This window comes from Gopherus flavomarginatus, chromosome 1, assembly GCF_025201925.1.
Source record: "Gopherus flavomarginatus isolate rGopFla2 chromosome 1, rGopFla2.mat.asm, whole genome shotgun sequence".
Classification (NCBI taxonomy): Eukaryota; Metazoa; Chordata; order Testudines; family Testudinidae; genus Gopherus; species Gopherus flavomarginatus.
The window spans coordinates 244,129,232-244,154,379 of record NC_066617.1 but is presented as its reverse complement, the minus strand read 5'-3'; the positions used below and the strand labels follow the sequence as shown (position 1 = coordinate 244,154,379).

The window sequence follows — 25,148 nt, the reverse complement described above, 5'->3', positions numbered from 1 at the left end:
CAGAGGACAAATCAGGGGACAGGATGCTTTCAAATCTTGAGGGAGGGAAGTTTTTGTGTGTGCTGTTAGTGTTCGGTTGTTTTTCTCTCTGGGTTCTGAGAGTGATCAGACGTGCAACCAGGTTTCTCTACAATCTCCCTGATACAGGTTTTTATAGATTCAAAATAGTAAGTACTAGATGATAAGGCGAGTTAGGCTTATGTTTGTTTTCTTTGTTTGCAAATGTGTATTTGGCTGGGAGGAGTTCAAATTTGTATTTGGCTGGAAGGAGTTCAAATCTGTATTTTGCTGAAAGGATTTTAATTTGTACTTGTGTACTTAGGCTGGGAGGGTATTCCGAGTGTCTATAGCTGAAAGACCCTGTACCTATTCCATTTTAAATTTACAAAGATAATTTTTACTGTTTTTTCTTTCTTTAATTAAAAGCTTTTCTTGTTTAAGAACCTGATTGTTTTTTTATTCTGGTGAGACCTCAGGGGACTGGGTCTGGATCCACCAGGGAATTGGTGGGGAGAAAGGAGGGAAGGTGGAGAGAAAGGTTAATTTTCTCTCTGTGTTAGGATTACTTTCTCTCTCAGAGAGAGTCTGGGAGGGGGAGAGAGAAGGAGGGGGGAAGGTGAATTTTCCTCTCTGTGTTAAGATTTAAAGAGTTTGAATCACGGTGATCTTCCAGGGTAACCCAGGGAGGGGAAGCCTGGGAGAGGCAATGGTGAGGGGAAGGGTTTACTTTCCTTGTGTTAAGATCCAGATGGACTGGGTCTTGGGGGTCCCCGGGCAAGGTTTTGGGGGGACCAGAGAGTACCAGGCACTGGAATTCCTGGTTGGTGGCAGAGCTACAAGTACTAAGCTGGTAATTGAGCTTAGAGGAATTCATGCTGGAACCCCATCTTTTGGATGCTAAGGTTCAGAGTGGGGGATTATACCATGACAGCGGCAGATGAAGCCTGAACCCTGGTAGAATGCGCGGTGATGTGGCTTGGGGAAATATGAGCCAAATCCTAACAAACGCGGATGCACACCGTCACCCAAGATGATATCCTCTGAGAGGAAACAGGTAGGCCTTTCATTCGGTCTGCTACCGCGACAAAGAGTTGGGGCGTTTTACGAAAGGGTTTTGTCCGCTCAATATAAAATGCGAGCACTCTACAGATGTCCAGGGAGTGCAGTTGTTGCTCCTGTTGCATTGAGTGTGGATTCGGGAAGAAGACCAGGAGAAAGATGTCCTGGTTAACATGAAAGCCAGGTGTGGTCGCAACTGCATCTTGTCTTTGTGGAACACAGTGTACTGCGCATCCACCATAAGAGCCCTAAGCTCAGAGACTCGTCTGGCCGATGTAATGGCTATGAGGAAAGCTGTCTTCCAAGACAGGTATAGCAGCGAGCAGGTTGCTAACGGCTCGAATGGGGGAGACATAAGTCTGGTTAAACCAGGTTGAAGTCCCAGGTCGGGGCTGGGTGGCGTACTTGAGGGTATAAGTGCTCCAAGCCCTTGAACCTCAAAACCATAGAGTGTGAGAACATGGAACGACCACCTTCACCTGGGTGGAAGGTAGAGATGGCTGCCAAGTGTACCCTCAGTGATGATACTGCTAGACCCTGCTGTTTGAGAGACCAGAGGTAGTCCAGAATAGAGGGGATCGAGACCTCAGTGGGAGTAAGATTAAGCGTTTCGCACCAGCAGGAGAAACGCTTCCACTTGGCCAGGTATGTTGACCGGGTGGAAGGCTTCCTGCTACCCAGGAGAACTTGTCGTACTGATTCAGAGCAACGTAACTCTGACTGGTTTAGCCATGCAGCAGCCACGCTGTGAGGTGAAGAGCCTGCAGGTCTGGGTGGCAAAGCCTGCCGTGGTCCTGAGTTATGAGGTCTGGGTGGAGTGGCAGGGTAATTGAGTTGGCTATCGACAGGTCGAGCAACGTGGTGTACCAGTGCTGCCTAGGCCACGCTGGAGTGATCATGATGATGCGTGCTCTGTCCCTGCGGAGTTTCAGCAGGACCTTGTGAACCAGCGGGAAAGGTAGGAAGGCATAAAGGAGCTGGCTCTTCCACGGCATCAGGAAAGTGTCCGAGATCGATCCCGGGGAGAGACCTTGGAAGGAGAAGAACATCTGGCATTTCCTGTTCTCGCGGGAAGCGAACAGGTCTAAGAGGGGAAACCCCCACTTCTGGAAAACAGAATGCATAAAGTCCAGGTGGATCAACCACTCGTGAGACAGGAAAGACCCGCTGAGTCGATCCGCCAGGGTGTTCAGAACGCCTGGGAGAAAGGACACTACCAGATCTATCGAGTGGGCTATGCAAAAGTTCCAGAGTTGGATGGCCTACTGACAGAGAGGGGAGGACCGTGTCGCTCCCTGTTTGTTTATGTAGTACATGGCCGTTGTGTTGTCTGTAAACACTGAGACACAACAGCAGCGCAACTGTTGCTGGAACGCCTGGCATGCCAGGCAGACTGTTCTCAGTCCTCGGACATTTATGTGTAATGCCAGCTCCTGAGAAGACCAAAGGCCTTGAGTACGAAGGTGATCGAGGTGAGCACCCCATCCGAAAGATGACGCGTCCGTCGTCAGGGACATTGAGGGTTGGGGCGGATGGAACGGCATCCCTGCACACACCAGGGAGGGAGTTAGCCACCATTCTAGGGAGCCTAGGGAGCTCGAGGGAATGGTGACTATATTGTCTATCGGGTCCCTGCCTGGGTGTTATACAGAGTTGAGCCAAACTTGGAGAGGACGGAGGCGGAGCCTGGCGTGTTTGGTTACAAACACGCAGGCAGCCATGTGACCCAGGAGACCGAGACAAGTGCGAGCCGAGGTCGTCAGGAAATTCTGTGGACCTCGGATGACTGTTGCTATCGCCTGAAACTGCAGCTGTGGTAAACAGGCTCTGGCTAGATTGGAGTCCAGGATAGCTCCTATGAAGTCTAACCTCTGCGTGGGAACCAGAGTGGATTTTTCTATATTGATCATCAGGCCTAGACACGTGAATAGGTCCTTGACGATGCCCACATGCTGAGTGACTTGTGTCTCGGAGACCCCTCGGATGAGCCAAACGTCCAGATACGGAAAAATATGTATCCGACGTCGGCAGAGGTAGGCAGCGACTACAGCCATACACTTTGTAAATAACCTTGGGGCTGTACAAAGGCCAAACGGCAGGACCGTTAACTGGAAGTGCTGATGGTTGGCTACAAAGTGGACGTATCTCCTGTGCGGAGGAAAGATGGTGATGTGAAAGTATGCGTCCTTCATATCGAGGGCGGCATACCAGTCTCCAGGATCCAAGGACGGGATAATGGTCCCCAGGAATACAATGTGGAACTTCAACTTTATCATAAACTAGTTGAGTCCTCGCAGGTCTAGGATAGGTCTGAGACCTCCCTTCAACTTGGGGATTAGGAAATAACAGGAGTAAAACCCCTTGCCCCTTTCGTCCATCGGTACCTCCTCTATAGCTCCTATGGTGAGGAGAGTCTGCACCTCTTGTAAGAGGAATTGCTCGTGAGAGGGGTCCCTGAAGAGGGACAGGGTTGGAGGGTGGGAGGATGGGGTTGAAATAAATTGGAGGTGGTACCCATACTCCACCGTGCGTCGGACCCAGCGATCTGAAGTTAACTGGGACCACGCCGGGAGGAAGTAGGAGAGACGGTTGGAGAAAGGTCGAGAGGGATCCTGGCCTGTAACTGGTATGCCACCCTTGGGCACACCTTCAAAAGTTCGACTTTGGTCCCGGTGGTGGTTTTGAGGGACCTTGATTTTGGCCCCCTTGGGGTCCTGACGGTCGTCTGCGACCACCTCGGCAGCACCGCCTGCCAAAGTCCTGTCTTTGTCTAGGCACAGAGTATGGGCGGTAAGGCTGGGGACGGAAAGGCCTGCATTGGGTCACCGGCGTATGCATGCCGAGAGAGCACATTATGACCCTGTTGTCCTTCAGGCTTTGCAGCCTGGAGTCAGTCTTTTCCGAGAAGAGGCCTTTATCATCAAATGGTAAGTCCTGAATGGTATACTGCAGCTCTGGTGGGAGGTTTGAAACCTGAAGCCATGAGATGCGCCTCATGGCAACACCCGAGGCCAGAGTCCTGGCTGCTGAGTCTGCTGCATCCAACGAGGCCTGGAGGGAAGTTCTGGCCACCTTTTTCCCTTCCTCCAAGAGGGCAGCGAACTCTTGGCAGGAGTCTTGAGGAAGAAGCTCTGTAAACTTACCCACCCCCACCCAGGTGTTATAATTATAGCGGCTAAGCAAGGCTTGTTGATTTGCCACCAGGAGCTGTAGGGCCCCTGCCGAGTACACCTTGCGGCCAAGTAGGTCCATTCGCCTAGCCTCCTTCGATTTCGGGGCTGGCGCCTGCTGGCCGTGGCATTCCCTCTCATTAATGGACTGGACGACTAGTGAGCAGGGAGGAGGATGGACATACAAGTACTCGTACCCTTTAGAGGGCACCATATATTTACGCTCGAGTCCCCTGGCCACAGGAGGGATAGAGGCTGGGGACTGCCATATAGTATCAGCATTCGCCTGGATGGTCCGAATAAACAGTAGGGCCACTCTAGTGGGGGCATCCACCGATAGAATGTCCATTACCGGGTCCTCTACCTCCAGGACCTCCTCCACCTGGAGGTTCATATTGAGTGCTACCCTCCTTAGGAGGTCCTGATGGGCTCTCAGGTCGATTGGAGGAGGGCCCGAGGAGGATGTTCCTGCCACCACCTCATCTGGAGAAGAGGAAGAGGAGATGCGAGTGACGAGCGGGTCCTGTGTGGCCTGTTGCTCTTGGGCGATCTCCTGCTCCAGAGGAACCTGGGAGACCGGTGGGTGAACTGGGGCTTCCTCTGCAGCAGTTGGAGGGGGACGGCTAACCGTCGCCTCTGGCACTCGGTGCTCTGATGAGACAGAGCGGGACGGAATTACTGGTACGCCTTGGGCCTGGTGGTATGCCCAAGGTGTCCAGAAAGACCATTGAGGGGGTCCTTGGGGCTGGGCCTGGGTCTCTTGGAAGACTCTGGTGGGAACATCAGAATCGTGGTCCTGAGCATAAAAGCTGTCTGCGTGGGACGACACTGATGCGTGTCTGGATGGCCATGGAGGTGCTGAAAAGCCCTAGGCAGAGTCTCTGTCTCTAGCGGACCTTGCCCTACTCGGCACCGGGGACTGTTACTGGGAGGCGTATCGGTACCGGGAACGAGATTGGGACCTGCGACCGGAGCGGTGCTGGGAGGTCGACCGAGATCTCGAGGTTCGATGTCGGGAGCGGCTACGGGAGTCATGGTGCCCGGAGCAGTGCTGGGAGCTGGAATGGTGCCGAGAATAGCGGGCCGGTGAACGGGATACCAACCGATGCCGCGAGTGCGACCCGTACCGAGGAAGAGAACGGTACCGGGACTGCGAGCGGTGTCGGGAGCGGGAGTGCCGACGGGACCTGAAGCGTTTGTGGGACCGTGATCGTGAACGGTGCCGCTCTGCTGTACCAACAGAGGATGGTCTTATCAAGGCAGGCTTGCCGATAGACTGTATTACCCACACCGGCGGTGCCAGGGGTTGAGACAGCGTCAACTCTGTCATGGTAATCAGATCCCTCGCCGTTGAGAATGTCTCCGGCATGGAGGGAATAGTAAGCTCAACCACGGCGCGTGCCGGGGAGCTGTCAGGCACCGGACTCGACGGCCCTTGTGGGACTGGAATCGATGGTGCCGACGTCGTCAGTGCCGCGGCAGGTGTCGGTGCCAGGCAATCCGACTTAGATAAGCTCTCTGGCTACGGTGCAGGTGGCATGGAAGCAGCAGGAGTCTTAAGCTTTCTCGACCTCGGGGAGAGGGAGAGGTGCCGAGTCGACTTCAGTGCCGGCAACGGCCGGTGCCAAGAGGCCTTGGCAGTACCGGCGTGATCCGGTGCCGAGGAGGCGGTTCTGCCCTCCGATTGACCAGCGCTCGGTGCCGAAGGCGGAGGAGTAAAAGCCGCCTCCATGAGGAGCTGCTTTAGCAGAAAGTCCCGCTCCTTTTTTGTTCTCGGCTTAAAAACCTTGCAAATGTGACACTTATCTGTCAGGTGAGATTCCCCGAGGCACTTAAGGCAGGAGTCGTGTGGATCTCCTGTCGGCATCGGCTTATGACAGGCCGAGCACGGTTTGAAACCCGGTGAACCAGGCATGGGCCCCAGCACCGGGTGCGGGGAAGGGGCTAATCCCCAAACCCCTCTTAACTATACACTAACTATGAACAATAAAAATTAACTATAACTATAAAACTTTGAACTATATACACAACAAAATAACTAGAGAACTACGAGTAGCTAGGGAGGTGGAGGTCAGTGAAACCGCACTCCACTGTTCCAACGACCAACACGGGCGGTAAGAAGGAACTGAGGGGCGGTTGGGTCGGTAGGAGTACATATCCGGCGCCATGGCGACACCACTCCAAGGGGCGCTCAGCCGACCCACCGAGTGTTGCTAGGGTAAAAATCTTCCCACGAACGTGCACACGGCATGCGCACACGTAACTGGAATGGATATGAGCAAGCACTCAGAAAAGAATACTTCCATCAGCCTAGCAGTGTCTACACCAGGGTTAGGTCAAACTAACTACAGAACTCAGGTGAGTATGTTTTTCACACACTGAACGATGTAGATAGATCAATCTAATTTTTCAGTGTAGACCAGTCCTCAGTACTTATTGAGGCAAAACTCCCATGGGTTTAAGGATTGTGCCCTTTGGATGTTATATAAAAGGAACTCCGTACCAGAGCATAAAAGGAAATTATGAATTAGAAGGGCAGAGTATCAGATGAAAGGATAATTATATAAAATTAAGGGAGGAATTTAATCCTATTGAAAGTGAAATTTAGATCTTCAGCCTACCAGTCCTAGTACAGTGCACAGCAAGAGTGCTAGTTGCTGTGCTCCAGCACAAGGATGAGCAGATTTAAGTTACTTTATTTTTGAAATAATGAAATAAAATGACCACATGATGGCAGCCTAGAATCCTAAATGAGAGCACTTTTGTTATGCTATGCTTCAGCATGACTGTCTGATGTTAACTGTTTCCTTGTAAAGAGAGACCCAGATTAAAACCTTAGATCCAGTCTTCCTCCAGCTTTAGGGAGTTTGGGACCTCTCTCTGAACTTTGCAGCTTGGGTCCATCTCCATTTCTTGGGCTCTCCTTGAAGACTGCATTCTTTCTCTTAGGAAACATCTTGCCTGTCTCTGGCAGCCTTCCTCTTTCCACAATGCAATAGCCTCCGGCACCATCCCTCACTTTCCTAAGGGTTAGCTGCCTTGCCTGGACCTGATTAGGCCAAAACTCCCCATCTGCTTCTCCTTCCTCCATCCCCACACCAACCCAGAACATCTTTTAAAGACTCTTCCTTGAAGTCAGTGTTGAAACAACATCATTAAATGAAGTTCTCCTCATCCACTTATAGGAAAAAGGAAAAACTACAACCTAATCTTCAAAATCCTTACTTCTAAGACTGCAGTGGTGGACTATTGTATCCCAGTGTCTCTAAAATCAGAAGACTTCCTCTATGCCAGCATGGACTCACATCAGCACCTCTCAAGTCTCTTTATGACCTTCCACACCAGTAGGTCAGTGGATTCCACTGGCACCGGCAGTGGTAAGGGCCAGGGCCATGCCCCACCCCTTTTAACAAAAGAAACATAAACACAGAATTCATGTCCCCCACAGATTTCTTTTTCACCTCAGAATAATAGATTCTGCTGGGAATGATGCTACAATTACACCTTTTGCCCACCAGGAGTTGCTGTGGTGCTAGAAGAGAGGGCAGCTGGCTCACCACCAGAGCAGCCAGTCGTGAAGAGGAAAAGGGCACTTTGGCCTTGGCCCCTTTACTTCATCAAAGGTTCCAGCACCCTTGGACTCTACCGATTGGCTTTTCCTTCCACCAAGGTTAGAGCCTTTTTCTCCTGTTCTCTCTCTACCAGTTTAGAAAGCCAGTACCTCGTTCCCCCAATATTAGCAATGAAATCTGAATTACATCCCCTGAATCCCACTGTCCATCATTTAACCCCTCCACTCTCCTTTTGAGAGCCTTTGGGGAATCTCTCTGCAGCCTTATGTTCTTATGCCTACCACCCACAAGCTGAAGCTTGGCTCCTGTTCTTCCCTTCCCTTTACAAGAGGGGAAGGTCTGGCTGGAACAAGGATCAGCCTCTCTGGCAGACCCTAGAGAGTTAGCTTTAAGGGCTCAGTCTCTCAGAATCTATTGCCCTGTCATGGGGTTTACCTTCTACTCTTCTTTCTGGGGCATATTGCTTTACAATCAGTCAGGGCAGCTTCCGGAGCTGTGCATCTTGTGGCTGTCTCCTCCTCAGCTGGACTCCCTCTGCTGCCAACAGTCCCGGGCTGGAGCAACCTTCTTCCTTTTTACTGTCCCTTCCTGTGGTAGGTTTCCCTCCTTTAAGCTCCTCCCACTCCAGGCTGAACAAGCCTTGCAAGTGTGTCTTGTTAGCATGGAACAGGCACAGAGGAGATAGTTAGCCTCTTCCATACCAGGGTCAGGGCATGTCCCTTCACATACCCTACCCCTCAAGATGGGAAACCCATTTGGGGTTGAGTTCTCTCCATCCCCGATCTGTGAAAATAAATCTACATTAGCATGGTCTTTTCCCACGTAGTATTATACTTGGAAATTATAAGGTTGAACAAGAGTTCGTATCCCTCATGGACTGGACCCAGCATAGGGGTGCATGATCAGCGATCAGAGAAAAGGGGCTGTGCAACGGGTAATACCTGAGGGCTGCTACTGCCCACTGGATAGCGAATGCATCCTTTTCAGTAACGGAGTACTATTTTTCCCGTGTGTTTAGCTTCCTACTTAGGTAAAGGACACAGTTTTCTCCCCCTTTGAAGTCTTGTGAAAGGACAGCACTGAGACTGATGTCCAAGGCATCAGTGTATAGTATGAATTCCGAAGAAAAAAAGCATGGCTGCCTGGCATATTCATGTTTTCAGTTCTCCTAATGCTTCCTTGCACTTCCCATGCCAATGGATTTTCTTAGGGTTGTTGCCTTTTATGAGGTCCATAAGTGGGACTGCAACTGAGGCTAAGTCAGGGATAAACCGCTCGTAATATCCTGCCAGGTGAAGCACTGAAAATGTCTAACTTACCTCATTGTCTGGGGCACAGGACATGCCTAGACCTTATCGACCACCTCCTACGCAGTACCCCAAATAGGTCACTTCGCTCACAGCTACCTTATATTTTGCCAGTTTGGCTGCAAGTCATACCTCCTGTAGCATTTTTAACACCTCCTATAAATGCCATAAGTGGTCTTCCCAGATGATACTGTAGATGATATTGATGATGTATGATGCAGCATATTGATGGTGGGGATTGAAGATCTTATTCATAAGCCATTGGAAGGTAGCAACAGTTCCGTGGAGGTCAAAAAGCATGGTCTTATATTGGAAGTGCCCAAAAGGGGTAGACAAAGCCATTTTATCTTGTGAGCAAGGAGATAAGGGGATCTGCCAGTAAGCCTTTGTCAGGTCGATACTGCTCACGTGCTTCGCTGGTTCCAGCCATTCTAATAACTTGTCCAACTTTGGCATTGGGTAGGCGTAGAATTTTGACCTTCCTGAAGTCAACACAGAATCAAACCATATCGTCTGGCTTGGGAACTAGAATTATGGTGCACCTCCATTCACTTTTGGATTCTATAATCATCCCCATCTTCAGCATCACTTGTACTTCCTCTCAGACCATTTCCCATATCCTTCATGATAAGGGTCTAAGGTTCTCTTGGACTACCTGGCCTGGGGTAGTCTCTAGGTGATGTTGAACCAACCGTGTTCTCCGCAGGTGGTTGGAGAACACTGCAAAAAGGTCCCCAATTAGTGGGAGAATTTGTTTCCTTTTGTGCAGGGGAGAGTCCTTCACCCCCTGCTACTGTTGCTGGAGCTTTGTCGCTTGGCCCCTGAGGTCTCAATTCTGATTTTTCTGGAATAGGAGTTATCAGCAGGGCTTCCCATGCCTACAAAGTTTGAGAAGGTTTGCGTGGTAGACCTTGGTTTCCTTCCTCCTCCTGGGTAGTCTGATCTCATAGTCCATGGGCCCTGCCTGCGTGACCACTTTGAATGGACCCTGCCATCAGACCATTAATTTAGACTTGGCTGAAGGCAGAAGAAAAAGAACACAGTCACTTGGCTGAAAAGTCCGTAGCCCCTTTATTGTAATTTTGTTCCTGGGTGTGCCGGACATTCCTCAACTTCTCTCTGGCAAACATCCTTCTGTTTCTGAATTGCTCCCTTAACTGAAAGATATATTGGGTTGTGTTTAAGGCCCCCAAATCATCTTCTTCCCACCCTTCTTGCAACAGGTCCAACATGCCCCACAGTTGGTGACCATATAGCAACTCAGATGGAGAAAACCCCTTAGAGGCTTGTGTGATGTTATTGATATAATCTGGGACCATATAGAACATGGTTGCAACCAAGGTCCTGTAGTGGCACCAAAGCTTATGTAAGGGGGGTCATGTAAGGTGTCTAAGACCAGGTTATAGGTTTCTGGTTATGATTATGCTGTCTATATATATGTATCATTTTGTAGTTGAAGTTATGAGTATTGGCTCTATACTGTCTATATTTCAAATTTATGCTCTGCTTCTGGGTGACACCTCAGACAAGTTGGTGTTAGCTCTGCCTAGCCTGCTTGATGGCCCATTAAGGACCATCAGCTACACAACTGACCCATTGAGAGAAGGCAGATACGGCTTGTAACTCAGCAAAGTATGCAGGGATTTGCCCATGTGACTCCAGACTCCATTTTGCTGTAATTTTCCACAGTAAGAACAAAGAAGTGTTCTTCACCTAGGAAGAGCCTATAAAAGGCTGATGCCTCATCTCCATCTGGTCTTCAATTCTGCTTCTTACCTCTGGAGGGACTTTGCTACAAACTGAAGCTCTGAACAAAGGACTGATGACCCCTTCCAGCGGGGGATGTACTCCAGAGACTTGATTTAAACCTGTAGTTTACTCCATCACTGCTACAAGCCTGAACTAAGAACTGTGCCATTACTGTATATAATTGATTCCATTAAACCAATTCTAGCTCTCATCTATATCCTTTTCCTTTTATGAATAAAGCTTTAGATTTTAGATTCTAAAGGATTGGTAAAGCGTGATTTGTGGGTAAGATCTAAATTGTATGTTGATTCTTTGGGATCAAGAGAACCTTTTTTCTTTTATTGGGGTGTTGGTTTTCATAACCATTCATCCCCAGGACGAGTGGCACTGGTGGTGATACTGGGAAACTAAAGTGTCTAAGGGAATTGCTTATGTGAGTTGTGGTTAGCCGGTGGGGTGAGACCGAAGTCCTTTTTGGCTGGTTTGATTTGCCTTAGAGGTGGAAAAACCCCAGCCTTGGGCTGTAACTGCCCTGTTTAAGCAATGTATCCTGAATTGGCACTCTCATTTGGGTCCCACCAGAACCGCATCGTCACAGCTTGTGGGACCTCCCTTGTGGCAAATAGAAGTGGTAGGAGTAGCCAGTCCCACTGCTTGGGGTTCTTGCTGACAAAGTGCATCAACATCCCCTTCATGGTCTTATGAAACCGTTCTACTAGATTGGCAATTTGTGGATGGGACACCGAAGTCTTCAGATACTTGACCTTCTGAATGGAACATAATTCCTGCGTTAGTTGAGAAATGAAATTAATCCCTTGGTCTGTTAATATTTCACAGGGAAACCCTACCTGTGAGAAGAGCTTCAAGAGCTCTGGAGCTATAGCTGACGCTTTTGGGGAGCGGAGAGGAAGAGCCTCCAGATAACTGGCTGTGTAGTCTATGATCACTAGCATATAGTGATGTCCTGCTGCAGTTTTTTCTGAGAGTCCAACCATGTCCGCCCCTATTCTTTTTAAGGCGGGTCACAATGAAGGGCAGAAGGACCAAGGGTGCCTTGGTGATCCCTCTGCTGCTAGATAGTTGACATTATAAGCAGGAAGAACAACATTCTCACACTTCAATACTGGCCAGTAGGATTGGGCTAATATCCGAGCCAATGCCTTTTCTCTCCCTAGGTGTCATGCACGGAGGATGTCCTGTGCCTACTGCAACATGGCCTGGTAGTACCTGCATGGTTCTAACAGCTGGTCCTGCACTTCTTCCATTTGATGATTCTTCTTGATTAGATACAAGCACTCCTTCTTGAGTGCAGGTATTGATTGCCTCCCTGAGACTTTGTCTCTTCTCCATTTATGGGGGTCATTTGCTCATATTTACAGTCAAATAATATCCAGAACTCTTTGAGCCGAGTCCACACCACATAGTAGGAACATCTGGCCTCATTCATTCTTTTCATGACTGGGAATTGGCATCCCTACCCTCTGCTTAGCAAGTGAGGTTCTGTTTAGGATGGCTCCCCCCTTTAGGGTATGCTAAGCACAATACTAAGTAGGTATGTCTATGCAAACATTGCTTGCTCCTGAAGTCCTTTTCTCTGTGCATCATGACATGTCTGGGGAAAACTCACTCAGACCATGCTTACAGAAGAAAGAACAAAAGGTAAGCAAGAGTAGCCACATATGCACCCAAGGAACCAGCCTTAGTCTCAGCCTCAGTCTCCTCTTCCTTTGTGATGTCACAGTTAAACAGGGCAAGGGTGAGGGAGACTTTATTTCAGCACCAGCATCAGGCAATTGCTTGTCTAAGAAAGAAAGAAAGATTTGTTTCCTTTCTTTTTTAACCTGAAATGCAAGAAGCCCAAACTTTGAATAAGAAACCAAACTCAGGTGAGTTATTGGAGCAGACTTGCCAGGTTTGCCAGTCATTAATTACAACCACGGATATCTGTATGTGATAGGAAGAAACTTATTGCATTATATTGGAATCTTAGACGTTGTAAATTCTAGTTGCACCTTCTTCTGACCCAAGCAAGCAAGTAAATAATCAAAAAGGAAAAGAAAGAAAGAATTGGATTATTATAGGGTAACAAAACAAATAATAAAATAGTAAAGATTTTTCTTTGTTTTGCAGGCCAATCCCAAGGAAAGCTGCAATGAGTGTCCTACGGTAACTATTCTCTTCCCATACTAAAATATGGTCTTGTCTCATTTAGTCTAGTGCAGTGTAAAATATTGTTACTCATTGCCTAAATAGTTTTGGTATCAGTATAACACTCAAATAGCTGTGACCATAGTCACTGGAGCGGCCATAAAGAGATTGCTCAATCAGGGCCAACAGCAAAGAATGGGGCAGATGATCCCCAAAACCGATGGATTATTTTTCTAATTAGGTTCACCGAATTAGACCACTCAGCTTCTGTAATACCATACTGCTTACCAAGAAGCTAAAATAGAGTTTCCCCCTAAGCAATCCAGCCTTTGGCTCCCACCCAGACAACCATGTCTGTCAAATATGGTGAGGATTATTTAAAATCTTATTCACCATGTATGAAGTTCTACCAATCCCAGGAGACTGGACACATTAATCCCCAGGTCAATGAATATTTCAAATTTGACTCAAGTACACACTTACAGCCGATTCTTATTAGCTAATTTAAGATTTATTTAAAAACAAAATAAAAAGTTACTTTGGTTACAAGATCATTATACATAAGATATGAAGAAAGGTCTTAGGTCAGTTTCATGGAAGAAATGGTGAGCTTCTGATTTGCAAAAAGTCTTTCCAGAATCAGTTTAATAGGTTATAGTCCAATGGCCAGTCCATGTATAGATTTTGTTAAAATTCTTCCATAAGAATTTGCAGGGACAGTCCAGGATATTTGGAGATCTCAGTCTTGCGGCTTGAACTTCTGCTGACAAAGTTTAAGCAGATCTGAGAGTTCTTTTATAGTTCGCTAGCAGGCTATGACACAGCAGACATTTCTTGGATGAAGAATAGGTAATATACATTGTTGCTTTGAAGTAAATCTCTATTTCCTAGGCACACAACTAGCTGCATTCTGTAGCATAAGGTAATTAACCATTCAAGTAGTTCATAGGTAGTTTACTACAAATTTCAAAGAGAAATAAAGATAATGGTATTATTACACCCCAAATTTCATCTAAATGTTAATATTCCTTTTTCATCCCTGAATCAGTAGAATATAATAAGAGTCAGGAACAGACATTTAGCATCCACAAGCTAATCTGGTCACATTTTTAACATCTAACAAAATCTAGGTAAACACAGACAAATACACTCAGTGTCTTCTTCTAATTCTCTACTTTCTCTACTTTAACATGGTTTTAATAACTATCAGCAAGGAATGGCCCTGTTTACCATTTCAATGCTTGTCTAATATGTCCTTAAGGTTGATTTTGGGTCGCTTGGCCTGCTCATTTTGCTTAACCTTCACTGGCTCACTGTCACAGCAGCATACTAAAAGGAATCTTTATGTATCAGTTTTCTTAAATATATCATAATCCAAATGGTTAGGTTAGAATCAAGGATTTATGTAATCTGGATTGACCCTTAAAACTGTTAAATTGAGATGCAGACTCCTCTTGGAAATCTTAGACATAGTCTTCAGACCCACAGCTTGAAAATGACTGTTCTACCTATGCTATTGACAACCTTTCACGGACCCCTTAGACATAATCTTAAGACCCCCAAGGGGTCCGAGGACCACAGATTGAAAACCACTGCCCTAGCACTCCACATGCCTTTCAAAACCTACCATTTTCTATTGGTTTCACACACACACTAATACAAATAAAATAAATTCTGTCTCTTTATCATATTTTGATGTTGTTTTGCAAAAGGTGGAAAACAAATTTTGTTCCATTCTTTGCAATACTTTCCCGAGTCTGGTAGAAAATAAATAACATAAAATCCAACATCAAAACCTTAGGACTATTTATATTAGACAAAGAAAACTTCAAGCTCTCTAGGAGCCTCAGTATCTTATTTACTGCGGTTCCAATATATGCCAAGTTATTCACTTTAACAGGAATCTGACCTGTGTACTTCACCTCAATCCAGAAAGCCATCCAAGAGTTAGCAGAACAGTATTTTAAAGGCACTAAAGCATAGTAACATAAAGTAGTGTATGTCTTTACAGTATATATGAGCTATTGGGTGGACTCAAACACAGTAATGTCTAGCAGAGACAGTGAATAGCATTGGGAGGACATCTTCTCAGCGTTCTTGTTGCTCCCAGCTTAGGCGGGGGAGGAGAAAGGCAAAGGCATGCTGTCACTGTTCCCTATTTTATATCCTCAGTCCATGTGCCTAAAAGACACTTGCCCAAACACGTCCTGGTGGGCTTTGCTCAGTCACTGCTTTGAGCAATGCCCCCGGTGTGGCCTTGTGCAACTGAATCATAGAGTTGAGCTGTCCCTATTGTGTGGTGCTTGGGCAACTGTCATTGAATTGTAAATCCTTTGATTATAAGTCCCTGGCTGATTAATGGTCATTGAACACCCTCCTGGGCGGGAGTCCTTTGTATGTCACTAGCAAATTTACAGCATATTTCAGTAACCCTACAGCAAAATTTCATAACTTCATAGACACTGGTGATATAAATATTTGGACAGAACAAGTGATTTCAGCAGATCATGACCTTTCATATGATATCGTATATGGCATGCTTTGTATGAAATATCACAATCACATATGAATGATGAATATGAGGGTTTCCTGGTGCCTTTTTGAGGTACAGTGTGTCACAACCGTATTCTGTTTCCATAAGCAGGCACAAAAATATTCTTTGTAAAGCTGGGATCAACAAATGAAAACTTGCATGTTATTAACATCTACATCTACAGTGAAGACAAGGACTGTGTTTGCACAGTGTCTAGCACAATGGGGCTGCATTCTTGGCTGGCCCTTAGGCACTACCATAATACATGTTGTTCTTATTATTAATAACAATACTAATAATTGCTTTGTTTCTAGGTAACAGAAACAAGTTACACATTTCAGAATTACAATGGGGAAAAAAAATACTCCTTGCAAATCAGAGCAAAAGGAGATACTTGTCGCATAAGCCAGAATTGGGGGGAATGGAGTGAGCCCATTGAGTTTGGTACAGATGGTGAGTATTTTATTTAATTTTTCCTTGGTAATTACCTGTCTGTTTCACTTACAGTCTCACCTTCATAGACACAAACAAATCTTAATTCTATTCAAATATTTTATTCCTGCCTGCTCAGAAGGAAGTGAGGGAGGATACTATGTACCTTTTAATACTTGGGAAGCACTCAAATACTATGGTAATTAATGCCAGAAAGAGTTAAGGCTGAAACAGCAATAAGGACTCGGCTACCACGATGATGAGTGTGGCATATCATAAACACATTTTCCTTTGCTGCCATCTCATAGTTGTCATCTCTCCTTCCACTTCCATGTCCTCTCCTACTCATCCTCATCCTCTGTATCCATGTGACAGATTTTCGTTACCAATATGCCTGAGGTGTCAGGTTATCTGGCTGAGGCTGCAGGATTGTTTGGAGATGAGGAAAAATTCCAACTGTTTAAGTTTATAGCTTTATTGATAAAATAATAAAATAACAGCAGTGAGTGTTGGGATTGCTCCCACGTCACTCAAAGGAAGAAAGAAAGCATTAGTACCCCAAGCCCTGACCCACTTTCATACTCACGCACAACCCAAGGCTGGCCAAGACTGGGTGTAACGTAAGAAGAGGACTGGGAGAATTGGATGGGAGTTCTTGTCCTGGGCCCAGGTCGTCTGGGGTCTGCTGTGATCTTCTAGTTGCTCCAGCTCTTAGGAGGGTTTTTAAGTTCTGGGTTTTTTTGGGGTATTTCTTTCAGGGACCTTTGCTCCTGATGCTCTTTGTACCAGTCCAAACCAGCTTTCTGTGGTTTTCTCAACTTTTCCAAAACACACCAGCTAGACTTTCTTGTCCTCTTTGTTTTTCTCCATGCTGGCCTTCGCTTGTCTCGCTCATTATGGGCTGCCTCTGCAGGTCTGTTAAGCTGAATTTTTCTTTTTTATGGCTGGTTGGTAGATTCCAGGCCCCTGTCTTTTTCAGCAGGCAGCCAAACATTGGCTGTGAGCTGCGGCCTTGGGGTGGAGTCAGTGCCTTATCTTTTGCTTGAGCGAGCTAGAGTCTCGAGTTAACCCATTCTCTGCTTTCTTCCTCCTTCCCCCTCTGGCTTCTGCAACTTGCAAAGGAAACTTCCATTCCACACTCACACCCTTGACCCTCCCCAACATGCTCTGCGATGCTTGCAACAGCGTTAGGAACATGTAGTGCTTATCTGCCTTCCCAGGGGACCTGAGGGAGGAGGCCATTGGGTTGTGACATCCTCCTCTTTTGTCTTCTGATGGAGTCTTCATAAACTCCTGTGCTCCATGGCCCTGGTTGATCTATGCTTCTGTTGGATTTATAAATTCTATCTGCTCCTCAGTCCTTTACTTAGTAAAGTATCAGACAGAAAAGTATCAGATTACACAAGCAGGCTTATCATGGTGGCATACATTGCTATCAGTCATCTAAGCAGCTATTTGATATAGCCATGTGTGCTCATCTTTACTATGCAAAAAAAGTATAACCTTTGTAACTGTCTTTCTTTAAGGTAACCCAGATGATGCAGTTCTTACATATGAAACTGTTTTACTCCTCATAGCACTTGGAACAATCCTTGTGGCACTGGTAATATTTTTTCTCTGCAAAAGGTAAAACTTTTTGTGACATATATATATATACCCCCAAAAAACAACCTTAAGTGCCTGATTTTTTATTTATTTTGTCAAGGTGATATTTATAAAGGGATTGCAATATATTAGCAGGAACTGGTACCACCAGTTTTTATTAAGGTTGCCCGACACTTCCCATTCTAAGACCCCTCTTTTCAGTTGTTTATAACTTTGCCAAACCATTTGGATAGAAATTTTTCATTCTGCCTCAGGATGAATTAATCTTCCTTCCTTCCTTTCCCTATAATGGCTGCTTCCAGCTGCTCTGAGCTGAGGTGGGGCTGAACACCAGAACTGAGATCAGAGAACCCATCTCCCCTGTCTTCTCAATGACCTCCTGCTAGCACTCAGGCAACATGGAGAAGGGAGGAGTGTGATTCAGATGCAGGGGGATCAAGAGCCCAACGTAAGGCATTGCATGAGAAGTCTTGGGGAATAGATTTGGACAAGGAGTGTTGGGAGCAAAAACTGGGCCTGGCTGGGCAAAACTACATCTGGGAGCCAAAGAGAGAATGGGAAAGACAGGGAGAGAATGGGTGTGGGGGAAACTGAGATTGAATGAGAAACTGGGTGAGATTGGGACTGGAAACCGGTGGGATGAGGAGAAGGTGTGGAGAGGGGAGAGAGATTTGACAATGAGGTAGGCTGCAGGAGGAGAACTGTGGCTAACAGGGCAATGAGACTGGGACAAGCAGCCAGGGGAGGTGAGAACACTGAGATTGGACGACAAGCCCCAGGAAAGAGACTGGGAGCAGGGGAGGAAACTGGGCCTGGCTGAGCAAGACAGCTGGGGACAAGGAACTCAGGCATGAGGAGAGGGAGGACTAGTAATGGCTGAGCAAGGAGGTTGGGAGTTGGAGAGGATAGTGGCTGGGCCTTACTGGACAAAGAGCCTGGGATTGGGATCAGATGCCTAAGGAGTGGAGACTGGAACAGGCTAGTGAGGAGAATGGGAGTGGTAGCTAGTGGTGGGATAGAGACAGGACTGTGAGAGGGACAGGTTGTGGGGAATGGGGAAGAAGGAGTAAAGCCAGTGGGGGATGGATAGAAGAGTCTCTGCCCTCTGGAGCCTGAAATGGAACCCAAGATCCCTGAGTCTCATAATTCCCTTGCTGTCAGCAAAATCTGTGAACCCCACTGGCAAAGTGTCCCATCTCCCTCTAATGTTGGTCCACAGAGGATAACAACCTACTATTGGTATCAGTTATCTATTAGCTGAAATGGCAGAGGTCTATGTGGTAGAGGTTGAAAGGTTCCAAACCTGCTGATGATCCATGAAGGTGTCAATTTGATGCCATATGATGGAATTTCTGCTTTTTTTTCAACTGCCTTTTTTGAAAACTTTGGCAATTACACACCAAAAATCCATTAAATCACATTAATGTGGTAAAGTCAAGCACTCAGAAGTTAGGAAATGGCAACTTGTACAATCTTGATTTATCATCCTTCTGCATATGCATTATGATACAGTCTTTAATTGCATGATCACATACCATTTTTTCCACAGGACCTCTGCCTCATTCAGTGCACAGAATGGTACACATTTAATGAACCGCTAGTCATTATTTTGTTTTATCCTCATTATTCAGTCTATGGGCCCCAGGCCTTTTTTACTGCACAATATTCTAATCCTACTGTGAAGACAGAATTACTGATTTGTAACAGGCTTTTACATGGTGCTCATTACTATAGTACCTTCCCTAGAGTGCTTCATAAATATTAATGAATTGATTTTCACAATACCCCTGGGAGATGAAAGGGGCTATTTTATTCCCATTTTACAGAAGAGGGAAGAAGAGACACAGAGAGGTTAAGGTCATAACTAACCACTAATTTTGGATGCTCAATCTGAGACATCTAGGACCTTTTTTTTCAGAATACTCAAGAGTTATATAGAACTTCATGTGTTCAAAGTGAAGTTTCCATTGACTTCAGTTGCAGCTGTGAGTGCTCAGCACTTCTGCAGCTCAGACCAAGGATTTCAAGTCAGGTACTCTTAAAAAGTGGAACACACGATTAGTGACCACCTGTGGAAAGTTTAATTTAAGTGAGCATAGAATCTCATAGGAACTCTAGCAGAGGCAGGGATAGAATTCAGTTTTTGAGGGCATCGTTCAACTGCCTCAATCAGGAGACCACTTTTTCTCTTCCTGTGAGCCCTGCCTCATTCACTGCACACTTTCAAAATTCTGCAACAAATAAGCCAGGGAACCTACACACAAGAGACTCATTCACTACACAACCCTGAGCAGGTCCATCCTGTGAATTAAATGAGGCAGGAATTCTGAAAAATAATATAAGATGATGTAATTAAAGACTATATTGTAATGCATGCACACAAGAGGGCAGAACTAAGATTGCCCAGGCAACCTTAATTCTGGCATTTCCTAACCTATGAATGCTTGATTTTGCAATCTTAATAATGTTCTTTTAACATAGTTTTTGGTGCAATCACATACAAAAATTATCTTTTCTAAAGTTTTGTATCCCAAAAAGCTTAAGTAAACACCTGGAGTAGTGAAATCAGTGACATGTCTATAACGATGTTTTCCTATTTATTAAATCCTATCAAATAATATTTGTACTCTTTCTTTAACACTGTAGCAGGAAGCCAGGTCAGTTGGATGGCAGTGGAGCAAGTTTTGGGCAGAAAGTCTACAAGTGAAACAGAAGAGCTTTAATAAGGAGCCTAATTTTCCATTGCCCTGCACCTGTGTGGTTATTTACACTAATGCAAAATAAATGTAAATTGCTATCATTTCTATTTGATAGCATTTTACATTTACTTTGCAATGATGTAAATGGCATCATAAAATTCAGGGCAATGGAGAATCAGGCCTAAAATGGTTTCCTTATTCTAATCAAGTTCCTAAGGGCTTGTCTACATCAGAAAGTTGCAGCGCTGGTGAGGGAGTTACAGCGCTGCAACTTAGGAGGTGTACACATCTGCAGGGCACCACCAGCGCTGCAACTCCCTGTTTGCAGCGCTGGCCGTACTCCCGTTTTGTCTCGGGTGTAGAGGATCCAGCGCTGGTGATCCAGCGCTGGTAATCAAGTATAGACACTTACCAGCGCTTTTCTTGACCTCCGTGGAATAAGCAGGTATCCCAGCATACCTGAGGAAGCCTCTGGTAATCAAGCTGGTCTCCTTCCCCGGCTTGCTCTCGCGTTCCCCGAACCCCCGAGCAAGCAGGTCTCCTTCCCTGCGGTTTGCAGGGTGGTTCGGGGAACGCGAGAGCAAACCGCGGCGAAGCTGGTCTCCTTTCCCGGTTTGCTCTCTCGTTCCCCGAACCCCCGAACAAGCAGGTCTCCTTCCCTGCGGTTTGCAGGGTGGTTCGGGGAACGCGAGAGCAAACCGCGGCGAAGCTGGTCTCCTTTCCCGGCTTGCTCTCTCGTTCCCCGAACCCCCGAACAAGCAGGTCTCCTTCCCTGCGGTTTGCAGGGTGGTTCGGGGAACGCGAGAGCAAACCGGGAAAGGAGACCAGCTTCGCCGCGGTTTGCTCTCGCGTTCCCCGAACAAGCAGGTCTCCTTCCCTGCGGTTTGCAGGGTGGTTCGGGGAACGCGAGAGCAAACCGCGGCGAAGCTGGTCTCCTTTCCCGGTTTGCTCTCGCGTTCCCCGAACCCCCCTTGAAGCCGCCCAACAGCGCTGCAGTGTGGCCACATCTAACACCACTTGCAGCGCTGGTTGCTGTAAGTGTGGCCACTCTGCAGCGCTGGCCCTATACAGCTGTACTAATACAGCTGTAACAACCAGCGCTGCAAAATTTTAGATGTAGACATGGCCTTATTCAGTATTAGAAGAGAGTGACTTTCTGTTTTGTTTTGTTTTTTTAACCAGTCACAAGTAGTAGTAATCAAAATTCTAAACAATTAATTGATGTTAATCCACTCTACACTAAGCATAAATTTTCAGTTCCTCCACTGACTCATTGTACCTTGAAAAGGGAAAATAAGAAATGTCTCAAACATGTAATAGAACAGAAAATATTTGTGCATGTTCTGTACCCATCTTTTTTTTCTTCATCATTTCTTCTTGTTCCCAAAGATATTGCAGTTTGAAAAAATTGTTTTCTCCAGTTCCACAACCAAAAAACAAATTTGGTGAACTTTTCCAAATATCTGATAAAAATATACAGGTAAGTTTTCCTTATATGAAATTTGTTGATTGTTAAGGATCTATCACAGACTGGAAGGTCTGACACAAAAAGTCGAGGTTTGCATTTCAATTTATAAACATTAAAAGAGTTTGATGTGAATTCTTTTTTGCTATTGTTCAGTGTTGTGTGCTATTAAACAATTGTTCCAGCCCACTGGTTCTCCCATTCTAATGCTGAGTGACTATTGATACCGGTCAATTACAGGTAATTCTGACCAGTGTCACGTGACTAGGGCCAAAACATGAAGTTAATTCTTTTGCCAGTCCTGCAGTGTTGCTTCTTCATACAGTCTTAACATGCTTGAGTAAAGACTGCAGAACTTCCATTCACATTAATTGGAGTTTTGCCTGAGTAGAATCTGTAAGAACCAAAGTGTTTCACCCTTTATCTACAATTTATTTGAGTTAATAGAAAGCTACACAACAGAGAGATGTTCACAGACTGAGAATAACTTTATTTTTCTTTACCACGTCTGAGAGAACTCAAAGAGAAGTTCAGGATTCAAATCACCTCCTTCACTTTCAGTTTGACATGGCTAGTTGACATTTAGCTCTTGACCATCATGTCAATAGTGTTGAAATAAACATGATTGGCTCTTAGCTGGAAGATATGAATGTATTGTTTTCTGGAAACATTTTTACATTGCAAAACAATGTAATGTTGATTTTGCCTTTGAGATATCATAATACTGGTGTACCAATGTTGTTTTCCTCTTAATGATAACTCTCTGATAACCAAGAGGTGGGATCATAAAGAAAAATTAAAGGGAAAAAAAATGAAATATTTCCATTATATGCCTTTAACCATTAAATGAATAAACTGAAGTCTCAGGAGGTAAATCTCTAGTTAATCTCATGTATGAAACTAAGGGAGATTTTTTTTTCCTCCCTTCAATAGAGGGAATGGATGGATCTGCCACCCACAAAATATGAAACTGAAGAAATAACTACTGTTGAAGAAATTAAATGACTTCTAAAAGCAAAATGAAGCACTTGGATTCCCCAACTCAAACAACTACAAATCGTCATGGCAATTTTGTATGTTTGCACACTTGCTCCCTTTCTCTCCCCTACAAATGTTGCCTGACACTTCCGTTATAATACCCTCTTTCAGTTTCTTATAACTTTGTCAAATTTGAATCACTTGGACAGAAGCTTTTCCATGCTCCGTGTCTGCTTGAGGGTGAATATTCTTGGAGTGTTTAAAAAAAAAAAACATTTCAGTAATTTGTTAGAACAACTAAATGTTATTTTGCCCATATTAAAAGACCTCTTACAACCTTTTCATTGACAATCTCTAGTACCTCCCTGCTTTGAAACTGGTGGAAATTCAGCAGGGGTGTTGCTGTGGTGACAAGAATGTGCTTTATTCATCCTTAAGAATATCAACCCAAATTTGGCGAAGTTATTAGCCATTGAAAAATCATGGTTCACGCATGCTAAGTAGATACTTGTTAAAGTGTTTGGCAGCCAAACTTCTTTAGGTCCTCACATCAGACCATGTCTAAATCTTGGTGATTCTTTCTGTATAACATCTGTAAGATGCATCTTTTTCTGTCCATCCTCACAGCTAAAATTCTAATTCAGGCCCTCATGATCTTACAACTTTATTATTATTTTTCTCTGGCATTAAGAAATGCAACCTTAGAATATTAGGGTTGGAAGAGACTTCAGGAGGTCATCTAGTCCAATCCTCTGCTCAAAGCAGGACCACCACCACTAAATCACCACAGCCTAGGCTTTATCAAGCTGGGCCTTAAAAACCTCTAAGGATGGAGATTCCACCACCTCCCTAGGTAACCCATTCCAGTGCTTCACCACTCGCCTAGTGAAATAGTGTTTCCTAATATCCAACCTAGACCTCCCCCACTGCAACTTGAGACCATAGCTCCTTGTTCTGCCATCTGCCACCACTGAGAACAGCCAAGCTCCATCCTCGTTGGAATCCCGCTCCAGGTAATTGAAGGCTGCTATTAAATCCCCCCTCACTCGTCTCTTCTGCAGACTAAAATAACCCCAGTTCCCTCAGCCTCTCCTCGTAAGTCATGTGCTCCAGCCCCCTAATTTTTTTCTTTGCCCTCCGCTGGACTCTATAATTTGTTCACATCCCTTCTGTAATGCTGGGACCAAAACTGGACACAATACTCCAAGTGTGGCCTCACCAGTGCTGAATAGAGGGGAATAATCACTTCCCTCGATCTGCTGGCAATGCTCCTACTAATAAAGCCCAACATGCCATTGGCCTTCTTGGCAACAAGGGCACACTGCTGACTCATATCCAGCTTCTCGTCCACTATAATCCCCAGGTCCTTTTCTGCAGAACTGCTACTTAGCCAGTTGGTCTCCAGCCTGTAGCAGTGCATGGGATTCTTCCTTCCTAAGTGCAGAACTCTGCACTTGTCCTTGTTGAACCTCATCAGATTTCTTTTGGCCCAATCCAATTTGTCTAGCTCACCTTGGACCCTATCCCTACCCTCCAGTGTATCTACCTTTCCCCCCATCTTAGTGTCATCTGCAAACTTGCTGAGGGTGCAATTCATCCCATCATCTGGATCATTAATAAAGATGGTGAAAAAACCAGCCCCACGACCAATCCTTGTCCTTGGTTTTTCTCTCGCTTCTAATTTATTTGTAAAATGTTTTCTTGTTACACTTTATGTCCCTAGTTAGACCAAGGAACAAAATGAGATTAAACTTTCTAATTTTGTCCCTATATGCTTGTGTTGGTTTTTTTAATTGTAAGCCTTCTGACAGTTGGAGACGGCAGCAGCCAGGGGAGGGTTCAATATCTAGGGGTTCCTTTTCCACACTACAACACAAAACCAGCTTGAGCCTCCACCCAATAACATGGGATAATTAGACATCACCCTTGGTGGCTGAAACCTAAAACTGTGAGGACACCCACCCCAGAGTGCGTGGGGCAGTGTCTTCTCCCTCATGTCCTACAACCAAAAGTTCCTTTACTATGCCCCCCTCTGCTCCCTCACCATATCCCACTCACAGTAGTTGTCCTTGGTCATTGAGGACCCAGGGTTCAGAGCTGCATCTGTGAGTCCATTTCCCACCCAGTGAAAAAGACACCTGAGCACTTGCTCTGGCTGGACGCCTTGCCAGCTGCTGCTCCTCACCACCTGTCCGCCCTGCCAGCTGCTGCTTTTTGTTGCCTCCCAGTGGTCAACTGCTCACTTTTGCTGGCCAACTGCTTTCCATTTTCACTGGTCACTCCCACCAGCCGCCCATCAGTCACCTTCTGCTGCCAGTTGCTCTCTACTGTGACCACTGTAGGTCAGTCTCTTAGGGTATGTCTACATCTACAATTTTGCAGCGCTGGTTGTTACAGCTGTATTAGTACAGCTGTATAGGGCCAGCGCTGC

The 25,148-nt window shown here is 45.8% G+C and overlaps 1 protein-coding gene across 6 annotated transcripts in view; it reads left to right on the top strand.

The window, feature by feature from the left end:
• The window catches only part of LOC127039337 (granulocyte-macrophage colony-stimulating factor receptor subunit alpha-like), a 112,952-nt gene extending 88,100 nt beyond the window's left edge, over positions 1 to 24,852 (top strand). For all 6 annotated transcript variants that reach the window (XM_050932799.1, XM_050932777.1, XM_050932788.1 and 3 more), the window contains 5 exons: positions 12,988 to 13,023; positions 15,853 to 15,991; positions 17,497 to 17,596; positions 21,664 to 21,754; positions 22,673 to 24,852. In XM_050932799.1, the coding sequence (XP_050788756.1) occupies positions 12,988 to 13,023; positions 15,853 to 15,991; positions 17,497 to 17,596; positions 21,664 to 21,754; positions 22,673 to 22,744 (438 nt within the window). In that variant the 3' untranslated portion in view covers positions 22,745 to 24,852. The remainder of the gene's footprint in view (positions 1 to 12,987; positions 13,024 to 15,852; positions 15,992 to 17,496; positions 17,597 to 21,663; positions 21,755 to 22,672) is intronic.
• The last annotated feature ends 296 nt before the right edge of the window (positions 24,853 to 25,148 follow it).